The sequence below is a fragment of the Panthera leo genome, chromosome D4 (assembly GCF_018350215.1).
Source record: "Panthera leo isolate Ple1 chromosome D4, P.leo_Ple1_pat1.1, whole genome shotgun sequence".
NCBI classification, from domain to species: Eukaryota; Metazoa; Chordata; class Mammalia; order Carnivora; family Felidae; genus Panthera; species Panthera leo.
In genome coordinates, this window is record NC_056691.1 from 89,413,822 (window position 1) to 89,431,431 (window position 17,610).

The window sequence follows — 17,610 nt, forward strand, 5'->3', positions numbered from 1 at the left end:
CAGGGTACGATGGTGTGCGTTTCCTTACGGGCTCACCAATGTGAGAATGTGTTGTTTCGCCTTCTAACTCCTGCAGATCTGGAAGAGAGACTTGGTGCCTCTGAGTGGTTTTGATTTGCATGTCTCGAATTACCGCTAAGGTTGAACATCTCTTCATATGTTTAAGTACCATTTTTATATCTTTTTTTTGGGGGGGGGCATGAGTTGTCTTTTGTTCCCCTTTATTTTCTATCCCACTTTTGGTCTTTTTTCCCTCTAAGATTTAAAAAATGACCTTAGAAGGGCACCTGGGTGGCTCTGTCGGCTAAGTGTCCGACTCTTGATTTTGGCTCAGGTGATGATCTTAAAGTTTGGGAGTTCAAGCCCCAGGCTGGGCTCCATGCTGATAGCACGGAGCCTGCTTGGGATTCTCTCTCTCCCTCTCTCTCCGCCATTCCCCCTGCTCACGTGCCTGCTCTCTCTCAAAATAAACAAACTTAAAAATAAACATAAACATAAAAAATTCCCTTAAGGATATTAGCTCTGTATCGGTGATATATGTCGCAAATATTTTCTCCCAGACTATCAGTTGCCTTCTGACTTTATTACGGTGTTTTTGGCCACCTACAAGTTTTTCCCTTTTTATGAACAACGCCCTATCAACTTGAGATGCCACCTTTATCATATGCTAAATGTGCTAAATCTTCATATGTACTTGAGTCTACCTCAAGCCCATTTTATTCTATTAGCCTGATTGTCTACCTATAAGCCAAATACCACACGGTTTCAGTTACAGAAGCTTTAGAGTATGTTTCAATGCCCAACAGACCAGTTTTTTGTTCTGTTTTGTTTTGGGTTTTCTGGCGTCTTCCTACCCTTTCTTACATGTTTCTTTTCCATATGAACTTTAATATCAACCGAAAAAAAATCTTTTAATGATTGCATTCAATTCATTCACATTTCTTGTTATGACTGATACCTACGGACTCAACTTGGTCACACGGTTGAATGGTTATCATGGGTGCTATATTTTCAACGCTTCTTTCTCTGAGCGATGTTTTGTTGGCTCACTCAGTTATTGATTGACTCACTGTATTCAGGAAGGCTTGTATTTTTCTTCTCTTACCTTTGTACTTATCCCTTTTAATGCCTTTAGACTCCCATTTTCTTAGATAGCATTTTAGCATCTCGTTTGTCAATTTTTAATGGGGTCCTTTCATGTTCATCTATCACACACACAAATACAGTCCTGCATCGACAACTGAACACATCACATGCTCACTGTCGGTCCTTCGGCTCAGGCTCCCCAGCTCAGCTCTTGGTTGGATGAAGCTCACCCTCCGGGAGATTCCACAGGATAGGCTGGCAGGTACAGAATTCTCATATGTTCAAATGGTTCTTCCCGGCTTCACTACTTAAAAGACACATGTATCCTTCATTCACACTTTGAAAATGCCGCTCCATGACCGCCTTGCTTTATATATTGTTTTGGAGACATCTGATGCCAGTCTAATTCTTTCGCCTTGTAAGTTATTGGATTTGTTTGTTTGTTTGTTTTTTGCTTGGAAGCTTTGAGGATTTTTTTTCTCTATCTTTGAAGTCTGATAGCATTACTAGAATGTTTCTTAGACTTGATTGTTGCTGGTCAATTTCCCAAGTGTCCAGAGAGCCCTTTCAATGTGTACATTCAGCCCTTCTTTAAGTTAAAATTTTTCTAACAGTCTTCCATATTAAGACTATTTGTTCCATTCTTTCATTTTCTCTTCTCCACAGACTAATTATATACATGTTGTTTCTTTGCCTCTGTCTGGCTTCAACCACTTTCCCTCTGACCCTTTCTTACTTCTTTGTCTTAGTTTCATTCTCTCGGTTTCCCCACCTTTCCTCAATGTTCTCTAGCAAATTTCATTGGAGTATCTTTGTCCTTGAATATCTTGAAATTTAGTCTTAATTTCTGAGACGGTTTTATCATCTTCCAAGTTTTCCAGAGTATAATAAATCCTTTTCACTTCTTCATAACCTTTTCATTTCATTTCTGTTCTTAATTTCTGAATTTCTGATTCAAGGACTTTCAAAAAAGTCTCCCCAAATGCTTGGGGAGTACCGTGTTAGACAGTTTTCTTCTGCTTTGTGGTGTTTGTTTCCTTGATGGGGGGCCTGGGGGCATGTCTTCAGTTGAGGTGTTTATTCATTGAACATTTTATTACGAAAAATTTCAAATATCTAAATAGTCAAAAGAACCGTGGAATGAACATCCATATTCCCACGAGCTAGGTTCTGTGATTGTTACCACTTTGTTCTACTTGCTGTATCACACATCCATCTATCTCTCTACTTACCATCTTCTTTTCTTTTTTTTATTAAAAAAAAATTTTTTTTAACGTTTATTCGCCTTTGAGACAGAGACAGAGACAGAGCATGAATGGGGGAGGGTCAGAGAGAGAGGGAGACACAGAATCCGAGGCAGGCTCCAGGCTCTGAGCTGTCGGCACAGAGCCCGACGTGGGGCTCGAACTCACAGACCGTGAGATCATGACCTGAGCTGAAGTTGGACACTTAACTGACTGAGCCGCCCAGGTGCCCCCCGTCTTATTTTCTTGATGCATCTGAAAGTTGCAGTCGTTGGTAACTTCAACCCTAAACACTCAGGCAAGCATATCCTTAAGGAGAGTTTAGTATTTATTTAAAAGAAATTTTTCTGAGGGGCACCCGGGTGGCTCGGTCAGTTAAGTGTCTGACTTTTGATTTTGGCTCAGGTCATGATCTCACGGTTTGTGGGTTCGAGCCCCTCACTGGGCTCTGCGCTGACAGCGCTGGGATTCTCTCTCTGCCCTTCCCCGGCTCATGTTCTCTCTCTCAGAATAACAAACATTAAAAAAATAATGAAATCAAAATTCTGAGGCAAAATCTGCCTGTAATAAAATTGCGTACACCTTTGTGGACCACTCTCTGAATTTTGAAAAGTGTGAACGGCCACCGTAAACCACATCTCTATCAAAATACAGAGCACCTGTACCACCACAGAACGTTCCTTCATGCCCTTCCCAGTCAATGCCTGCCCCATCCCTCCCAGGGCAAATCCTATCCCGATTCTGTCCGCCTTAGTCTTGGCCTGTTCTATAACTTCATATAATGCAACCACACGGTATGTCCTCTTCCGTGCGAGGCCATCCACGATCTTCCTGGTTGTGAGCAGGGTCAGACACAAAGAGGGATTGCTTGGTAGCCGCCCAGATTAAAAAACCATCAAGATTTTGCCACACCTGCTGTATCTATCCCTCCTCTTTCTCTGTTGCAGTATTTTAAAGCATACCTCGTATATCACGCCATGTCAGCTCTAAATCCATCAGCATCCACCTTGGAAAACCACACCTTTTGTTTCCGGACCACGCGCTCGTCATCATACCTAACAAAATCACCCCACATTCCTTGGTATCATTTGGAATTTAGACCATCTTCAGATCATTGGGATTGCTTCAAAAAATGTTTTGCCGCTGGTCTGTTCGAATCGGGATCCAAACAGGGTCCACATTCCACATTTTGCTCTAAAGCCTTTAAGCGCTCCATCCTCCCTGTTGGTCCCCGTCACTGACTTTGTTGAAGAAACACAACTCACTGTCCTGTAGAATGTCCTGCACGCCTTTGCCTTGTGCTTTTTGCCTTTTTTTTTTTTTTAAACCTCAAAGTTTTCTATCGCTAATAGACTTCCATTCATGTCACTGCCATTGCAACAAATATTTCTGGAACCACTTTTCTGAGATTTAGTTTGAGATACTGTTTTTGAATATGCTTAATAACTGAATGTACTTCAAGTACCGGCCCTCAAACATTTTGGTCTCAGGACTTCTCTCTACACTCTTGAAAATTATTGAGGACGGACGCCATGGAACTTCCGTTTCTGTGAGCCAGTTACCAATATTTACCATATTAACAATAAAACAAATGATTAAAGACTACCAGAGCCGGGACATGTGGGTGGCTCAGCCAAGTTAAACTGACAAGTCTGACTCCTGATTTTGGCTCAGGTCACGAACTCACGTGAGTTCGAGCCCCACATCGGGCTCCACGCGGACAGTGCGGAGCCTGCTTGGGATTCTCTGTCTCCCCCTCTCTCTGCCCCTCCCCTGCTCACTCTCTATCTCTTGCTCCCCCTCAAAATAAGTAAATAAATAAATAAACGTTAAAAAATTATATCCATAAAAAATAAAGACTATCGGAGCCAATCAATTGGTCTCAGCATGACGACATCATCTTATGTTGTAGAGGTTCTAGAAAACTCCACCGTGAATGTGTGAATAAACAAGTAAAACAGGTGAGCAATGTGTCAGCATTGCCATAAAAACAGTTTGGACATTGCAGACCTCCTGAAAGGGTCTCTAGGACCCTTGTTGCTAAACCATAATTTGAGACCAGCTGCCACAGAGAATGGATCTGATTTTTGGAGACAAATGTCTTTTGGAACCAGGTTTGGTAAAGCAATTTTGATGTATCCAAAATGAAGAACTATAAAAACAGATTTTTCTTATAAGTCTTATAAAATGGCATTAAAAAAAAAAAACACAAGCATTTAACAAAGAATTCCAGTAATATTCTATGCTGTGACAAAAATGTGAAAACACGGGTAGAGTTCCCTAAACCGACCGTTGTCGCATCACAGACTTTAGCTCCAGATGGTCTTCAGCCATCTCCAAGGTCAACCAAGGTCATTATCTAAGTCTTCGCACGTCTGGAAAAAATCTGTGTTGCTCCTTTGGAATTCCTGGAGGGATGTCAATTAGCACAGCCATTCAGGAAAACGCTTTGGCGTTTCCATGGGCAGTCACACGTCCGCACGCCCTACACCGGGCTTTCTCCGCTCTGACACTTTTCATTTTTGGCTGGACGGCCCCCCTTTGAGGTGGGGGGCTGTCCTGTTCGCTGGAAGACGTCTAGCATCGGTCAGGGCTCTACCCACAGGATGCCAGTCACACCCGTCCCCTGAACTTGTGACCGTTAAAAATGTTTCTAGACTGTGCCAGATGTCCCTTGGGAGGCAAAAGTCACTCTGGCTGAGACCACTGCCCTAAACTGAGCATTCAGCTCCTAGGAGTAGCTCCGGGAAAAGCTTGGGCCCGTGGGTCCCAAGGAACACGAACAAGAATTGCAGAGCAGACTGTTCATGGTACAAACACAAAAACCAGAAGCGCATCAGTGACCACTGATCGAAAAATGGTTAACTAAATTAGTATGCTTTCATATAATGGAATATTTCATATTAGCAAAATGAATAAGCTATAGCTAAACCAACAATTTGAATCAAATTAAGTAAAAAAAAAAAAAAAAATTAAGTCCCTGCAGACAACATATGATATCTTTTAAAAATAATTAAGTACAACAGGCCACATTAAAGAGTACACTAAGAATACACAGTACATGTTAAAGCTTCCCTCATAAAAGGCCAGGGAAGAGAATAATAAACAGGGGAGAGACAAGAGTTCCTTACAGGGCAGGGGACGGGAGGAGATACTCACAGGGTGTACAGATTGCAGATAAATTCTAGCTCTGGGGCTGGGTGGTAGGTTCACACATTAAAGAGATACGAAGGGGCCACGCCTGGATCAATGATGACAGTGTGCCATGAATCAAGGATTGTGATCAATTCAGTTTTGCACACCTAACGTTAAAATAAAACTTAAAAGATCCCAGTCCCCCACACAGTCTGTGAGTCTGGTCTACCGCTCCTGTGGTCTCACCTCCTCTGCTGGCACCCAGCCCTCCGGGCACCCTAGCTTCCTTGGTTTTATCTGAACACACCCACTGTCATCCAGCTAGGGTCTCTGGTACCTGTGCCGCCTCTCCCGGACCCAGCTCAGCACGTCACCCCACTTCCTGCAGGTGTCTACTCACAGAGGGCTTCCTGACCCCCAGCCCCACCCCTATGGCACCTCTGTTTCTCTCCAGCCCTGTTCCGCTTCTTTCCCCCTCAGCCTGATCGCCATCTGCCATCGTATTACACAACAACTGGCTGGTGTCCCATCCATTTTCCGTTCTCAACGCAGGCTCCATGAGCGCGGGGACTTGGGTCGGTGCCGAACAGCACCCCCAACCATGTCTTTCTCTCCTGGTGCTCTGAGTATTTACTGAATAAGTGAATGGATGCTTTAGCAACCTAGCTCATAAAACAGTGTGATGCCAAAGCTGGGACTTACCGAACAGCCCGCCTTCACTGGAACTCCAAGGGCTCCACGGGTTTAATACTGTTTCTCAAAACAGTGCCGCACAGATTACCTGAGGCTTGGGTGGGGCACCTGTGAAATGAGGTTCTTGGGCTCTATCCTGGAGCCGCAGAATCAGAATTTCTGTGCTGTCTGCCAGGGATGTGCACTTCTCCCAAACTACACTGGTGATTCCTGGGCTGACAAAAGTCTGAGGACTACTGAACCCAGTGGAGACGTCGAAGCCCAGGGGAGGTAAGCAGTTCAGCTGTTCAACAGTCTTCCCTACCGCAAGAGCTTCTGCTAGAGCAAAATGATATAATGTGCCTGAACGGTTTAAAAAAGATGTGTTGTTCAGGGGCACCTGGGTGGCTCAGTCGGTTAAGCGTCCGACTCGGCTCGGGTCATGATCTCACAGTCCGTGAGTTCGAGCCCCGTCTTGGGCTCTGTGCTGACAGCTCGGAGCCTGGAGCCTGCTTCGGATTCTGTGTCTCCCTCTCTCTCTGCTCCTCCCCCACTCATGCGCACTCTCTCTCTCTCTCTCTCTCTCTCAAAAATAAATAAACATTAAAAAAATTTTTTTTAAATAAAAACGTAAGTAACTAAGTAAAAAGATGTGTCGTTCAAATGCAAGGCATGAGTATGTTAAAAAATTAAAGGTTAGTTAACGTGTATTTAGAAAGATTGATAAATGAGTCTCATCCCTTGTAAATCATACACTGTAAATAAAGAGTTACTTACAAATTAATCAAGGTATATTTCAAATATCATGGTTGAGGTTTCATCTTTTTCTTCTTTTCTACGTTTGTATACCTAGCGGATCAGTCAAAAATTGTAGATTAATATTTTAAATGCCAAAAGAAGCCAGCTGCTTGTTCTAGTCTCTGACTCAGTTAAGCTCTTACAATATTTTGACTGTTTGAAGAAAATTAATAATGGGATGTTAGGTGGTAGATTAACTGAAACTAAATATCAACATAGCTAGATTTATTTTTGGATGGCTGAGCTCATCCCTTCAAAGAACGGAAACAGGATTTATTATATCATGAGTTATGAACTTACACAACACCAAAACGGCCCCCTCCACCCCCCAACAGAGCAGAGAGCCAGCCACAGCATATTTAAAGATTATGTAAGAGGCTGAGAGTTTATGTTTCCCATCAGCTAGGACTTGGCATTTACAGGATACAGTCAATTACCTAAGGCTCACGAAGACGCCAGAAGTTAAGACAGTAATTGGAGTCAAACTAGTACCAATGCTCACTGCTTCTCCCTTGAGTAGAAGGTCCCCCCCTGCAGCCAATGCAAGCAAACTGATACACACAGAAAAGAAAGATGCTTTTATTGGTCACTCACGCATCTATTCAGCAAACACTCCCCGAGCACCCCACCTGTCCTGCCTTCCCTCCTCCAGCCCCACCTGATATGCACACACTACCTGGGGGTCCACACGTGTGACTGGGTATGTCGAACACAGTGCCCAGGCGGAAGGCGATCGCTCCTGGCGTTTCTGATGGGCTCTAGAGCCCCGATGCTTCCAGCCAACACAGAAAGGCTGGTTTCACTTCTGATGTGCCAAATTGACCCCAATCACCTTAAAAAGTGCCAATCCTATACTCTCCGGTTTCTCTTTTCCCCTTCTAGACTGTGAAGAAAACTTGATGATAGACCGTGGCTCCCCATTACAGATCTCTGTACATCTAAGGCACTTGGCTGCCTTTTAGCAGCGAATGCTTGGTGAAGGGGAAAACCCAAACGGGATCACCACACCTGCCTTTTGTTCACAGAATCCCCTGGAGTTCAATGACTTTATGCCGTTTTCCTGTGCGTGTGCACAAAAACATCGCCACCGCGCCCCCCCTGTACTCACACACCCAAACCGGAAGAGATCTGTAACAACAAGATCGGCACGACAGGCAATCACGGAAGAGAGGCCATTTAACTGGAGCTGTTTCTGGACCCCCCTTGTACGCCAGTGTGGGCACCGTGCCGCTGCGTCTTAGGACTCGAGTGGCCCTGAGGAGAGAGCGGTCTGTTCTACTGTTCGCAGTGCTCCCCTTCCTCCTCCAGACAGAGGCCAGCACTGGCTCCAGGGCTTGGGTCCAACATCCACATTTATAATGCTCAGGCGACTATTGTTTAGAAAGCACCACTGGAAACAACCCAAACACACACAGAGAGAAAGAATACAGCGTACATAGTGACAGGAGGGACTGCTACCTAGCAATGAAGACGGTCAAACTACCAGATCCAACCACCAACATGGATACGTCTCAGAAACCACACACACACACACACACACACACACACACACACACACACACAGGAAAGGAATACACAGTATGACACTATTTTTATAAAGTTCAGAATGCTTTAACCAAACTAATTTGTGCATTACCTAGGAATGCATGCCCACATGGTAAACTGCATTTAAAAAGGAAGAGAAGAGGAGGATTACCAGGATAGTGGTGACTCTGGATGGAGAGGCAGGGACTGGGGAGGGGCACACACTGGTTAGGCTCTGCTTCTCAAACCGACTGGGGAGCGCTTGGGCTTATCCCTACGCTTTAGAACTGGCATACACGTTACACACATTCGTTTGTATGTATCAAATTACAGAATAAAAAACCTTCCAGAAGAAATGATCAGCTCAACGCCTGGCGACCCAAGCCTTACCTGCCACCATCAGGAGCTATAAGCGACGGGAGGAGAAAGGCACCCGGAGACTTGGGGGTGGCGTCCTGGCTGTGGGGCCCAGGAGAACCTCCTGTCCCCGGCTTTCTCACTTGTGACAAGAAAACCAAGTGGACACTGACCTTCCCGGCCCTGCCTCTCTCTCCCTGGGGAATCATCGCCTCCGGCCCGCACAGTTCCCTGGGGTCATCACGGGAGGGGGAGCGACCGCAGGGAAGCCTGGCCGGAGTGCTCGCCCAGGGTGCAGGAGCACAGGCATGGGATGGAAGGCTGGGGACACCGAAGCATCTGGGCCAGAGGGTCCTCAGAGGACCATCATCCTGCTCTGGACACCCCCGGGACGCCCTGGTGTCTGTCCCTCCTGGCAGATCAGCTCTACCTTCGCGTGTGGGAGCATCCGGCATCAATAGAAAGCAAACAAAAACAAAAGCGAACCCCTTTCTTGCCTGAGGGAATCAGAGCGGGTTTCTGTCGACTGCACTCGAGGAAGTCTGGCCGACTCAGGAGGACATGTCATTTTATACAAAGGCACCGGGGCACTTCGGGCCTTGGCCGAGGAAGGGAAGAGGAGAGGTCACCAGAGACAGCTCGTGTGCGTCCTGTTCACCGGCCGAGAGCATCTTGCCCTGTCAGCCTCGCTCACCTCCCAAAGCTTTCCAGCACAAGCTGTACATCAGATGCACACACCCCATTCCAGACGAATCTCCAGGAAAGCCACGCTTTCAACTCTCGCCTGGCCCTCCTGCCCACGCTGCAGGTCCCACGCGTTCTCTGCGGAAGACACAGGAGCGGCTGAACGGCAAGGGCCCCCTTCGCCTCAGAGAGGGCGTCCGTGCAGCAGCAGCAAACGGCCCGGAGGCCTGCAGTCTAATAAAACGCCGTCTTGTAAAAGTAAAAACCAAGTGAGACAATTACGTTACAAGCGTGACTTGCCACCCAGCAACGGGATTCCGAATCACATCCCTCACGGCCCTTCCTATCAAGACGCACCGCCTTCTGTGAATTCCTGCGTCACCTCGGGAAGGTGACAGCGAGCTGGCTGGATGCGCGTCGTACTCCGAATGGGCCACGCCTGGGGATGAAAATGTGCACGTAAAACCAGGTGTAAAACGGGGTTCTTCCCCTGCACCGAGCCCCTAACTCTCTCATCGGCCTGTTAGAACGGCAGCCCCATGGGAAAGCAGATGGGGCTGACGGGTCATTGGAAATAAAAGCCGCTTTGTCGGGTGGAAGTAACTCTAATATCCCAGACTTGTTTACCTGTGATCCTGTTCTCTCTGTCCATCCCCCTCGATGCCAAATCCCTGCCTCCATCACGAAATGAAAGCGCAATGGCCCAGAGATAATTTGAACAAACCTATTTCACTGGGGACATTCTCATTTTTATCTTCATTAACTCCGTGGTCCCTGTCAAGTATGCTGAAAGCAGGATTTATGCTTTAGGTGCTGGGTGGAGAGGATCTTAAAATTTAGACAATTTGTACGTTTAACTGAGGCAGAAGATATTACAGGTTTTGTAGACGGATACAAACTGCTTTCTTGTTCTAGTAAAAGAAAACCGTTATCACCTCAATCACTGTATTTTTTAACTGAAAGAATTTTATAGTACGATACCCTGGTGAAGTTCACTAATTTTTTCTCACAAACGAAACAACACGCATTTATTTCATAAGCCCACATCTCTTAAGAGAAAAAAACACACGCGCGCGCACACACACACACACACACACACACGCACACACGCACACACAGTAAGCCTGTTCTCAGGTGAATGGCTAGAGTGAACAGTGGCTCATCCTGGGTGACTGGCTCTTTATAAAAATCTGCAAAAGTCAGAAATGCTAACGTATGGGGAGTTCACACGAGGCCCCAGAGCAGCAGCAACTGACAAGACACGAAAAACACTCCATCCTGAATCCCATCTCCCTGATGCCCACAAAACACCATCACTCTGATTCAATTAATTCTACCTTTTTTTTTTTAATGTTGATTTATTTACTTTAGAGAAACAGAGAGAGGGAGAGAGAATGAGCAGGGGAGGGGCAGAGAGAGAGGATCCCGAGCAGACTCCTCGCTCAGCACAGAGCTGGACAGCGGGCTCGATCTCCTGACTGTGGGATCGTGACCTGAGCCGAAATCAAGAGTCGGACGCTCAGCGACTGAGCCACCCAGGTGCCCCAATTCTGCTTTCTGTAAAATGTGGTGGCTCGTCAGAACCTGTGTTCAGAGAAGGGTTCTTCCAGCACCCGTCATCACACAGACGATTAGGAGAGCTCCACATCACTGAGGTCTCTGTCTTTCTAATTAAGCACAACTCAGCATTTGTGTTCTGTTCTATTTCCCGAGCACACGGGTCTTTGGTGAATTCAGGAGGACACAAACATCGGTGGTGCAGTTATGAGGCATACGTGCTCAGAGCAACTCGAAATCGGAAACGCCCAAATTAGAAACCATCAGCGGTAAGGTCTCAGAACACATTTTTCAAATACATAATGGATTTTAGAAGTGATTTTCCACAGAACCTGGTTCTGTTTTAAGGTGGTGTTTTCCCGAGCAGGCTCCAATAGCTGGGCATTTCTCTGGTCTTTGGACAACATGAAACAGATTCACCAAAACATCACGGACTGACTCACAGGTGACATGGTCCTTCAGGATGTTTCCTCTCTGGTTAATACTTAGATGGGCTCATGGTCCTTCAGGATGTTTCCTCTCTGGTTAATACTTAGATGGGCTCTGCAATTTCATTCAAAAGCAAAGTTTCAATGTGCAAAATTTCTAAACTACAGAATGCCAGTGAACAGGGATATGCCACTCACCATCAAACTGGGATTTAACCTCATTTTCTAGATCCTACGACACAGAACCAGAGACCCAACCTTGAGGCCAGTCTTCTTCTGCGTGGCCCTACGGATAGGTCCGGTAGAACTTACCAGAAGCATTGCTGATGTTCCATTGGGCCTGGATAAGTGGATGGACATTTCAGGAAACATCCTGTCGATGCGGCTGATCACATCATCAACATACCTACGTGGGAAAAAGAAATGCACACGTATGAACTGGAAACTCAGTCAAAGAAACGCACATCTACGAGGTACTAAAGACTTCTCTCTTCCATTTGCTAATCAGTGCAATAGAGTCAAGGAGGCAAATGGCATTTACAAGTTCTTTTTACCAAAAGTACTACTCCCTTGTTCCTCCTTGTGCCTTTCAGGGCCAACCAGTTCTCAGTGAATTCTTCTGGCATTTACCTCTGTATTTCCACGTGACACATTTTTAATGCCAGCTCTGGCTTTTTCATTTCATTTTTTTTTAAGTTTTTATTTAAATTCTAGTTAGTTAACGTACGGCGTAATGTTCGTCTCGGGTGTACAATATGCTGATTCGACACTTCCATGCATCACGACATCACGACAAGTGCGCTCCCTAATCCCCGTCACCTGTTTAACCCATCCCCCCACCCAGCCTCCCCACTGGTCACTATCCGTTTGTTCGCTACAGAGTTAAGGGTCTGTTTCTTGGTTTGCCTCTCACTCTTTTCTTCTTTTTTAACCCCCTTTGCTCATTCGTTTTGTTTCTTAAATTCCACATGAGTGAAATCATATAATATTTGTCTTTCTCTGACTGATTTATTTCACTCAGCATAATACTCTCCAGCCCCACCCATGTCATTGCAAATGGCAAGATTTCATTCTTTTTATGGCTGGGTAATATTCCACTGTGTATGTATATACACCACTTATATAACTTATTCTTAATCCATTCATCAACTGAGAGACGCTCAGGCTGTTTCCATAATTGGGCTACTGTAAATACTGCTGCTATAAACATTGGGAGGCATGTATCCTTTGAATTAGCATTACTGAATTCTTTAGGTAAATACCCAGTAGTGCGGTTGCTGGATCATCGGGTAGTTCCGTATTTAATTTTTTGAGCCACCTCCATACCGTTTTCCACAGTGTCTCCACCAGTCTGCATTTCCATCAACAGTGCAAGACGGTTCCCCTTTCTCCACATCCTCGCCAAACTTGTTGTTTCTCGTCTTGTTGATTTTAACCATTCTGACAGTTGTGAGGGGGATACCGCACCGATTTGCATTTCTCTGATGATAAGTCATGTTGAGCATTTTTTCATGTGTCTGTTGGCCACCTGTAAGTCTTCTTTGGAAAAATGTCTATTTATGCCTTCTGCCCATTTTTAAATTGGATTATTCCTTTTTGAAGTGTTGAGTTTTGTAAGTTCTTTGTAGATTTTGGATACTAACCCTTTATCAGATATGTCACTTGCAAATATCTTCTCCCATTCTGCCTTTCAGCTTTGTTGATTTTTTTTTTTTTTTCACTGTGCAGAAGCTCTTTATTTTGATGTAGTCCCAATAGTTTACTTTTGCTTTCCTTTGCTTCAGGAGGCCTATCTAGAAAAAAGTTGTTACGGCCAATGTCAGAGAAGTTACTGACTGCTTTCTTCAAGGACGTTTATGGTTTCAGGTCTCACATTTAGGTCTTTAATCCATTTTGAATTTATTTTTGGGTATGGCGAAAGAGAATGGTCCAGTTTCATTCTCTTGAATGTGGCTGTCCAGTTTTCCCAACACCATTTGTGGAAGAGACTCTTTCCTACTGGATATTTTTTCCTGCTTTGTCGAAGACTGCTTATATAGTTACAGGTTCATTTCTGGATTCCTATGCTGTCCCACTGGTCTGCATGCCTAGTTTTGTACCAGCACCATACTGTTTTGATGACTACTGCTCCGTAATATGACTTGAAGTCTGCAATTGTGGTGCTTCCAGCTTTGCTTTTCTTTTTCAAGACTGCTTTGGCTCTTTGGGGTCTTTTGTGTTTCCAGACACAGTTTAGGATTGTTTGTTCTACTTCTGTGAAAAACGCTGTCGGTATTTTGATAGGGGATTGATTAAATGTGGACCGTTTGGGGTGGTACTGACATTCTAACAATATCTGTCCTTCCAATCCATGAGCACGGAAGTCTTTCCATTTCTTTGTGTCCTCCTCAATTTCTTTCATCATTGGCTTGTAGTTTTCAGAGTCCAAGCTTTCACCTTTTTGGTTATCTTCACTCCTGGGTATCTTACTCTTTCTGGTGCAATTGTGAATGGGACGGAATCCTTAATTTCTCTTTCTGCTGCTCTGTTATTGGTGTACTGAAGTTCAACAGATTTCTGTATGCTGATTTTGTAACTTGAGACTTTACTAATTTATCAGCTCTGGCAGTTTTTTGGTGGTCTTTTGGGATTTCTATATACAGTATCATGTCATCTGCAAATAGTGAAAGTTTTTTCTTCCTTGCCAATCTGGATGCCTTTTACTTATGTTGTCCGATTGCTGTGGCTAGGATGCGTTTTCGTTTTAACGTGTGACCTCGTGACTTTCTTCCCTAGGAGATCAGAATTTAGCTCTGTCACCACGCTGGCCGCTGGGCTCCAACACGGAAGCCCCTCCTTCTGCCTTCTAGTCCAGAAGCGGCAGCAGTCTCCTGTCACTGTTCGTCTCTAGCAGCCTCGCCGTCCCGTTTGCCTTCTCACTTCAATCGCCTGAATGACTAATTCCCTGTATCAAATTCTCTCTGTTTTAAATACCCGAGTTCCTGTTTTCCTGGTTGGTTCTAATTAATTCAAGTTCACATCGTAATTTTTGCTTAAATCAGTATTTTGCATGTACATTCTAAAATCTCTTTATATATTTTAAGTAGCTGAGCCACACGTGGCTCGTGAGTACATTTATTTACTTGTACGACTTTCTGTTTTGCTTTAATTTTCACTCGGTTAGTTTTCTATGTCTACTGCAATTTTATCCCGGAACTCTCTGACTCTAAAACTTCTCTCACTACAGTCAGACATATCAGGCAATCTGTCAGTTCCATTTTTCCTGGAGACATTCCTCTGCAAGAGTCTTCTCCTCTCCTAGCCCAAATGGAACTTAACCCTCTTACGGTTTAATAATCGTTGAGTTTCATAATCACTGACATCAAGTACTTAGCATGGTACCTGGCACATATTAAGGACTCGAAAATTACAAATACTCTTATTGGTACATCACGGGCCTGCTCTGCAAAACGCTTCTCTTAGCAGGACGAACTCTCCCCTCCAGTGGACTCTCCCCTCCGGTGGAACTCTCCCCTCCGTGCCAACCCACAGTATCAGCAGAGCTGGGTCTGGCTTACATCCTTTGAGGATAAAATCATACCAATGTTTGTGCTCACCACCAATCACACTGGATACAAAGGGGATGTATAATACAATAGCTGAGATGCAAAACTATCTATTAAGGATTCTGCATTGGATTTCATATCCATTGGATATGACAAATTAAATTACACGTCCATTAGATCAGGGACATATAAAAGCTACATTCTCTTGGGGGAAGAGGGAGATTAACTCTCCACTCACAATGTGGAAAGATTTTAGTTCAAAACCGGGGGCTCACGAAAGACAGACGACATTAAGCCATTTGTTAAAAAGGGAACACCAATGGGGGCGCCTGGGTGGCTCAGTCAGTTAAGCGTCCGACTTCGGCTCAGATCGAGATCTCATGGGTTGTGGGTTCAGGTCCCGCATGAGGCTCTGCGCTGACGGTGCACAGACTGCTTAGGATTCTCTCTCTCTCTCTGCCCCTCCCCAACTTGCGCTGCTCTCGCTCTCAAAACAAATAAATAAACTTAAAAAAAAAAAAAAAGTGAACACCAATGTATCAGTTATGAAAGTTGGGGAGTAACGGTACTGATGAACCTATCAGGTTTCCTTAGAGAATACCCTGCACAGTTTCAGACTTGGAGCTGAAGAAGGGAGAAAAAACCAAGGGGGCCCAGTGGTAAACAACAAGGATAGTAAGCAGACTGGACCAGAGAAGTGCGAGAGGAGAGGGTGCAGACGTCTAGGAACTCAGTACCCAACAGCCCTCTCCTACCTCTGGAAAGGACCAGAAGATGAGGGCAAGGCCTTAAAAAGTGAACTGGCTCAGAGACAACAAGAGGTATTTCTTAAAAGTGAGGCCCCATTCTGTTCCTTTTTTTTTTTTTTTAAGATTTTATTTTTTTAAAGTAATCTCTACACCCAATGTGGGGGTCGAACTCACGACCCCAAAGGATCAAGAGTTGCATGTTCTACCGACGCAGCTAGCCATGGGCCTTCCCCCCATATTCCGTCGATTTAAAATGGGCGAGGAAACAACCTTTCCTGGATGGTAAGGAACAGACCAAGACACTGCACATCATCTCCCACAGCCCCCCTCTAGATTAACAGCTTCATGATACAACCTTGGCTCTAAGCCACAAATAGGTAAAAAGAGGAAGAAAGGAGGAAGCTAACTCATGTTTCATCACTGCCTGATGCCTGATGTTGAAACGGCAGAAGACACCTGGCAAACTTCATGTCAAAAGTCTACACCAAGACACTGGAAACATTTCTGCATTTACATACTTCTCGAAATCTGTGTGCGTAGTCTAAACCCAATTATTTCAGACTCAGCAGGAAGCAAAAATCCACTGTCCTGTGTGATGGGAGGTCATTGCTAAGTATATGCTAATGGAGAGGGGGGTGGGCAGTGTCTTTGGAACCAATCCTCAATCAATAACCATCATAGCTCTGGACAGAAGAATGCAAATGAGTATATGAGACATCAGTACAAAGGTAACATCATAATTTGCTCTCCCTTGTACCTTTCACCTTGAAGGTTTCAAGACGCTTTCTGGAAGACTTGTCTCTTTAGGCTAGAGAAATAGGGGACAAGTAGGTCACGTGATGATGCCAGAAACCAAGTTCAGCGTGTGGATTTCCAGGATCCCACGCCAACTACCTGGCTGTGCTTGCTTTTAGTGAGGGCCAGAGTTCTACACAGGCAGACGACAAATGTCCCCTGCCATTTCTGGATTCCCTTATGCGGGAGACCTGTCAACTCAGGAAGGTAGCGAGGTGTGGGGCAGCATTTTTGGTGTCCTCCCCAAGCAGTGATCTCAGATAAGGCTCAGCAAACTCAATCCAAAGATTTTAGTAGGAGTCAAAAATGAACCTCAAGGAGACTGTTTTTCACTCGCACGCCTAACATAAAGGAGATGCAAATTTTCTTTTCACAGGTGACATTATGTGTTTGCCAAAAAGAGAGAGAAAGTCAGCTGCGTTTTTAACCGAGGAAAACAATGTCTAAATCCTAGAAGCAAAAATCAAAACATTTCATTTTCAGATACACCCAACCTTTAAGACGCAAATCCGCCGCTAGTGACTTGACAGAAATAAGGAAAGCTAGGAACGTCAAATTAAAAAGCTAGAGACAAAATGTCGCTTTCCTCCCGCCGTGGGTGGGGGTCGGCATGGGGGGGGGGTGGTCCTCGTCGCGCTGCCGTGAGCCCGTCAGCGTCTGCGCAGAGCTCGGCGACACGTCGTGCCCCCCTTTGAGTGCAGGGCTGAGGACAGGTAGGAACAGCGTGCTCTCCTCCTACACGTCCACCATATGCTCCACTCCGTTCTGTGGCAGGATCAAGTTCCTTTAATTTCTACCTTCGGAATATAGGCAAACAAGCAGTAACGCAGCAGTGGGGACTAGTTTGCAGTTGAGCAGACGCGGCGCGGAAAGACATTAATTGAGTGCCAAATTGAGCAGTGAGTCACAATTTGCACATATCTGTCAACCTGTTAACGGGGTAATAACTTGGAAAGATTGCTGTTCCTGTTTACACGACAGAGGCCTTTCGAAATGCAGAGCTGCCTGAAGCTCTCCTCCCAAAGCACTCGGCCGA

General features: G+C 45.1%; 1 protein-coding gene across 4 annotated transcripts in view; it reads right to left on the minus strand.

The window, feature by feature from the left end:
* The window catches only part of MED27 (mediator complex subunit 27), a 206,219-nt gene that overhangs the window by 62,025 nt on the left and 126,584 nt on the right, over positions 1-17,610 (minus strand). For all 4 annotated transcript variants that reach the window (XM_042914106.1, XM_042914105.1, XM_042914107.1 and 1 more), the window contains exon 4: positions 11,798-11,891. In XM_042914106.1, coding sequence (XP_042770040.1) covers positions 11,798-11,891 — 94 coding nt within the window. The remainder of the gene's footprint in view (positions 1-11,797; positions 11,892-17,610) is intronic.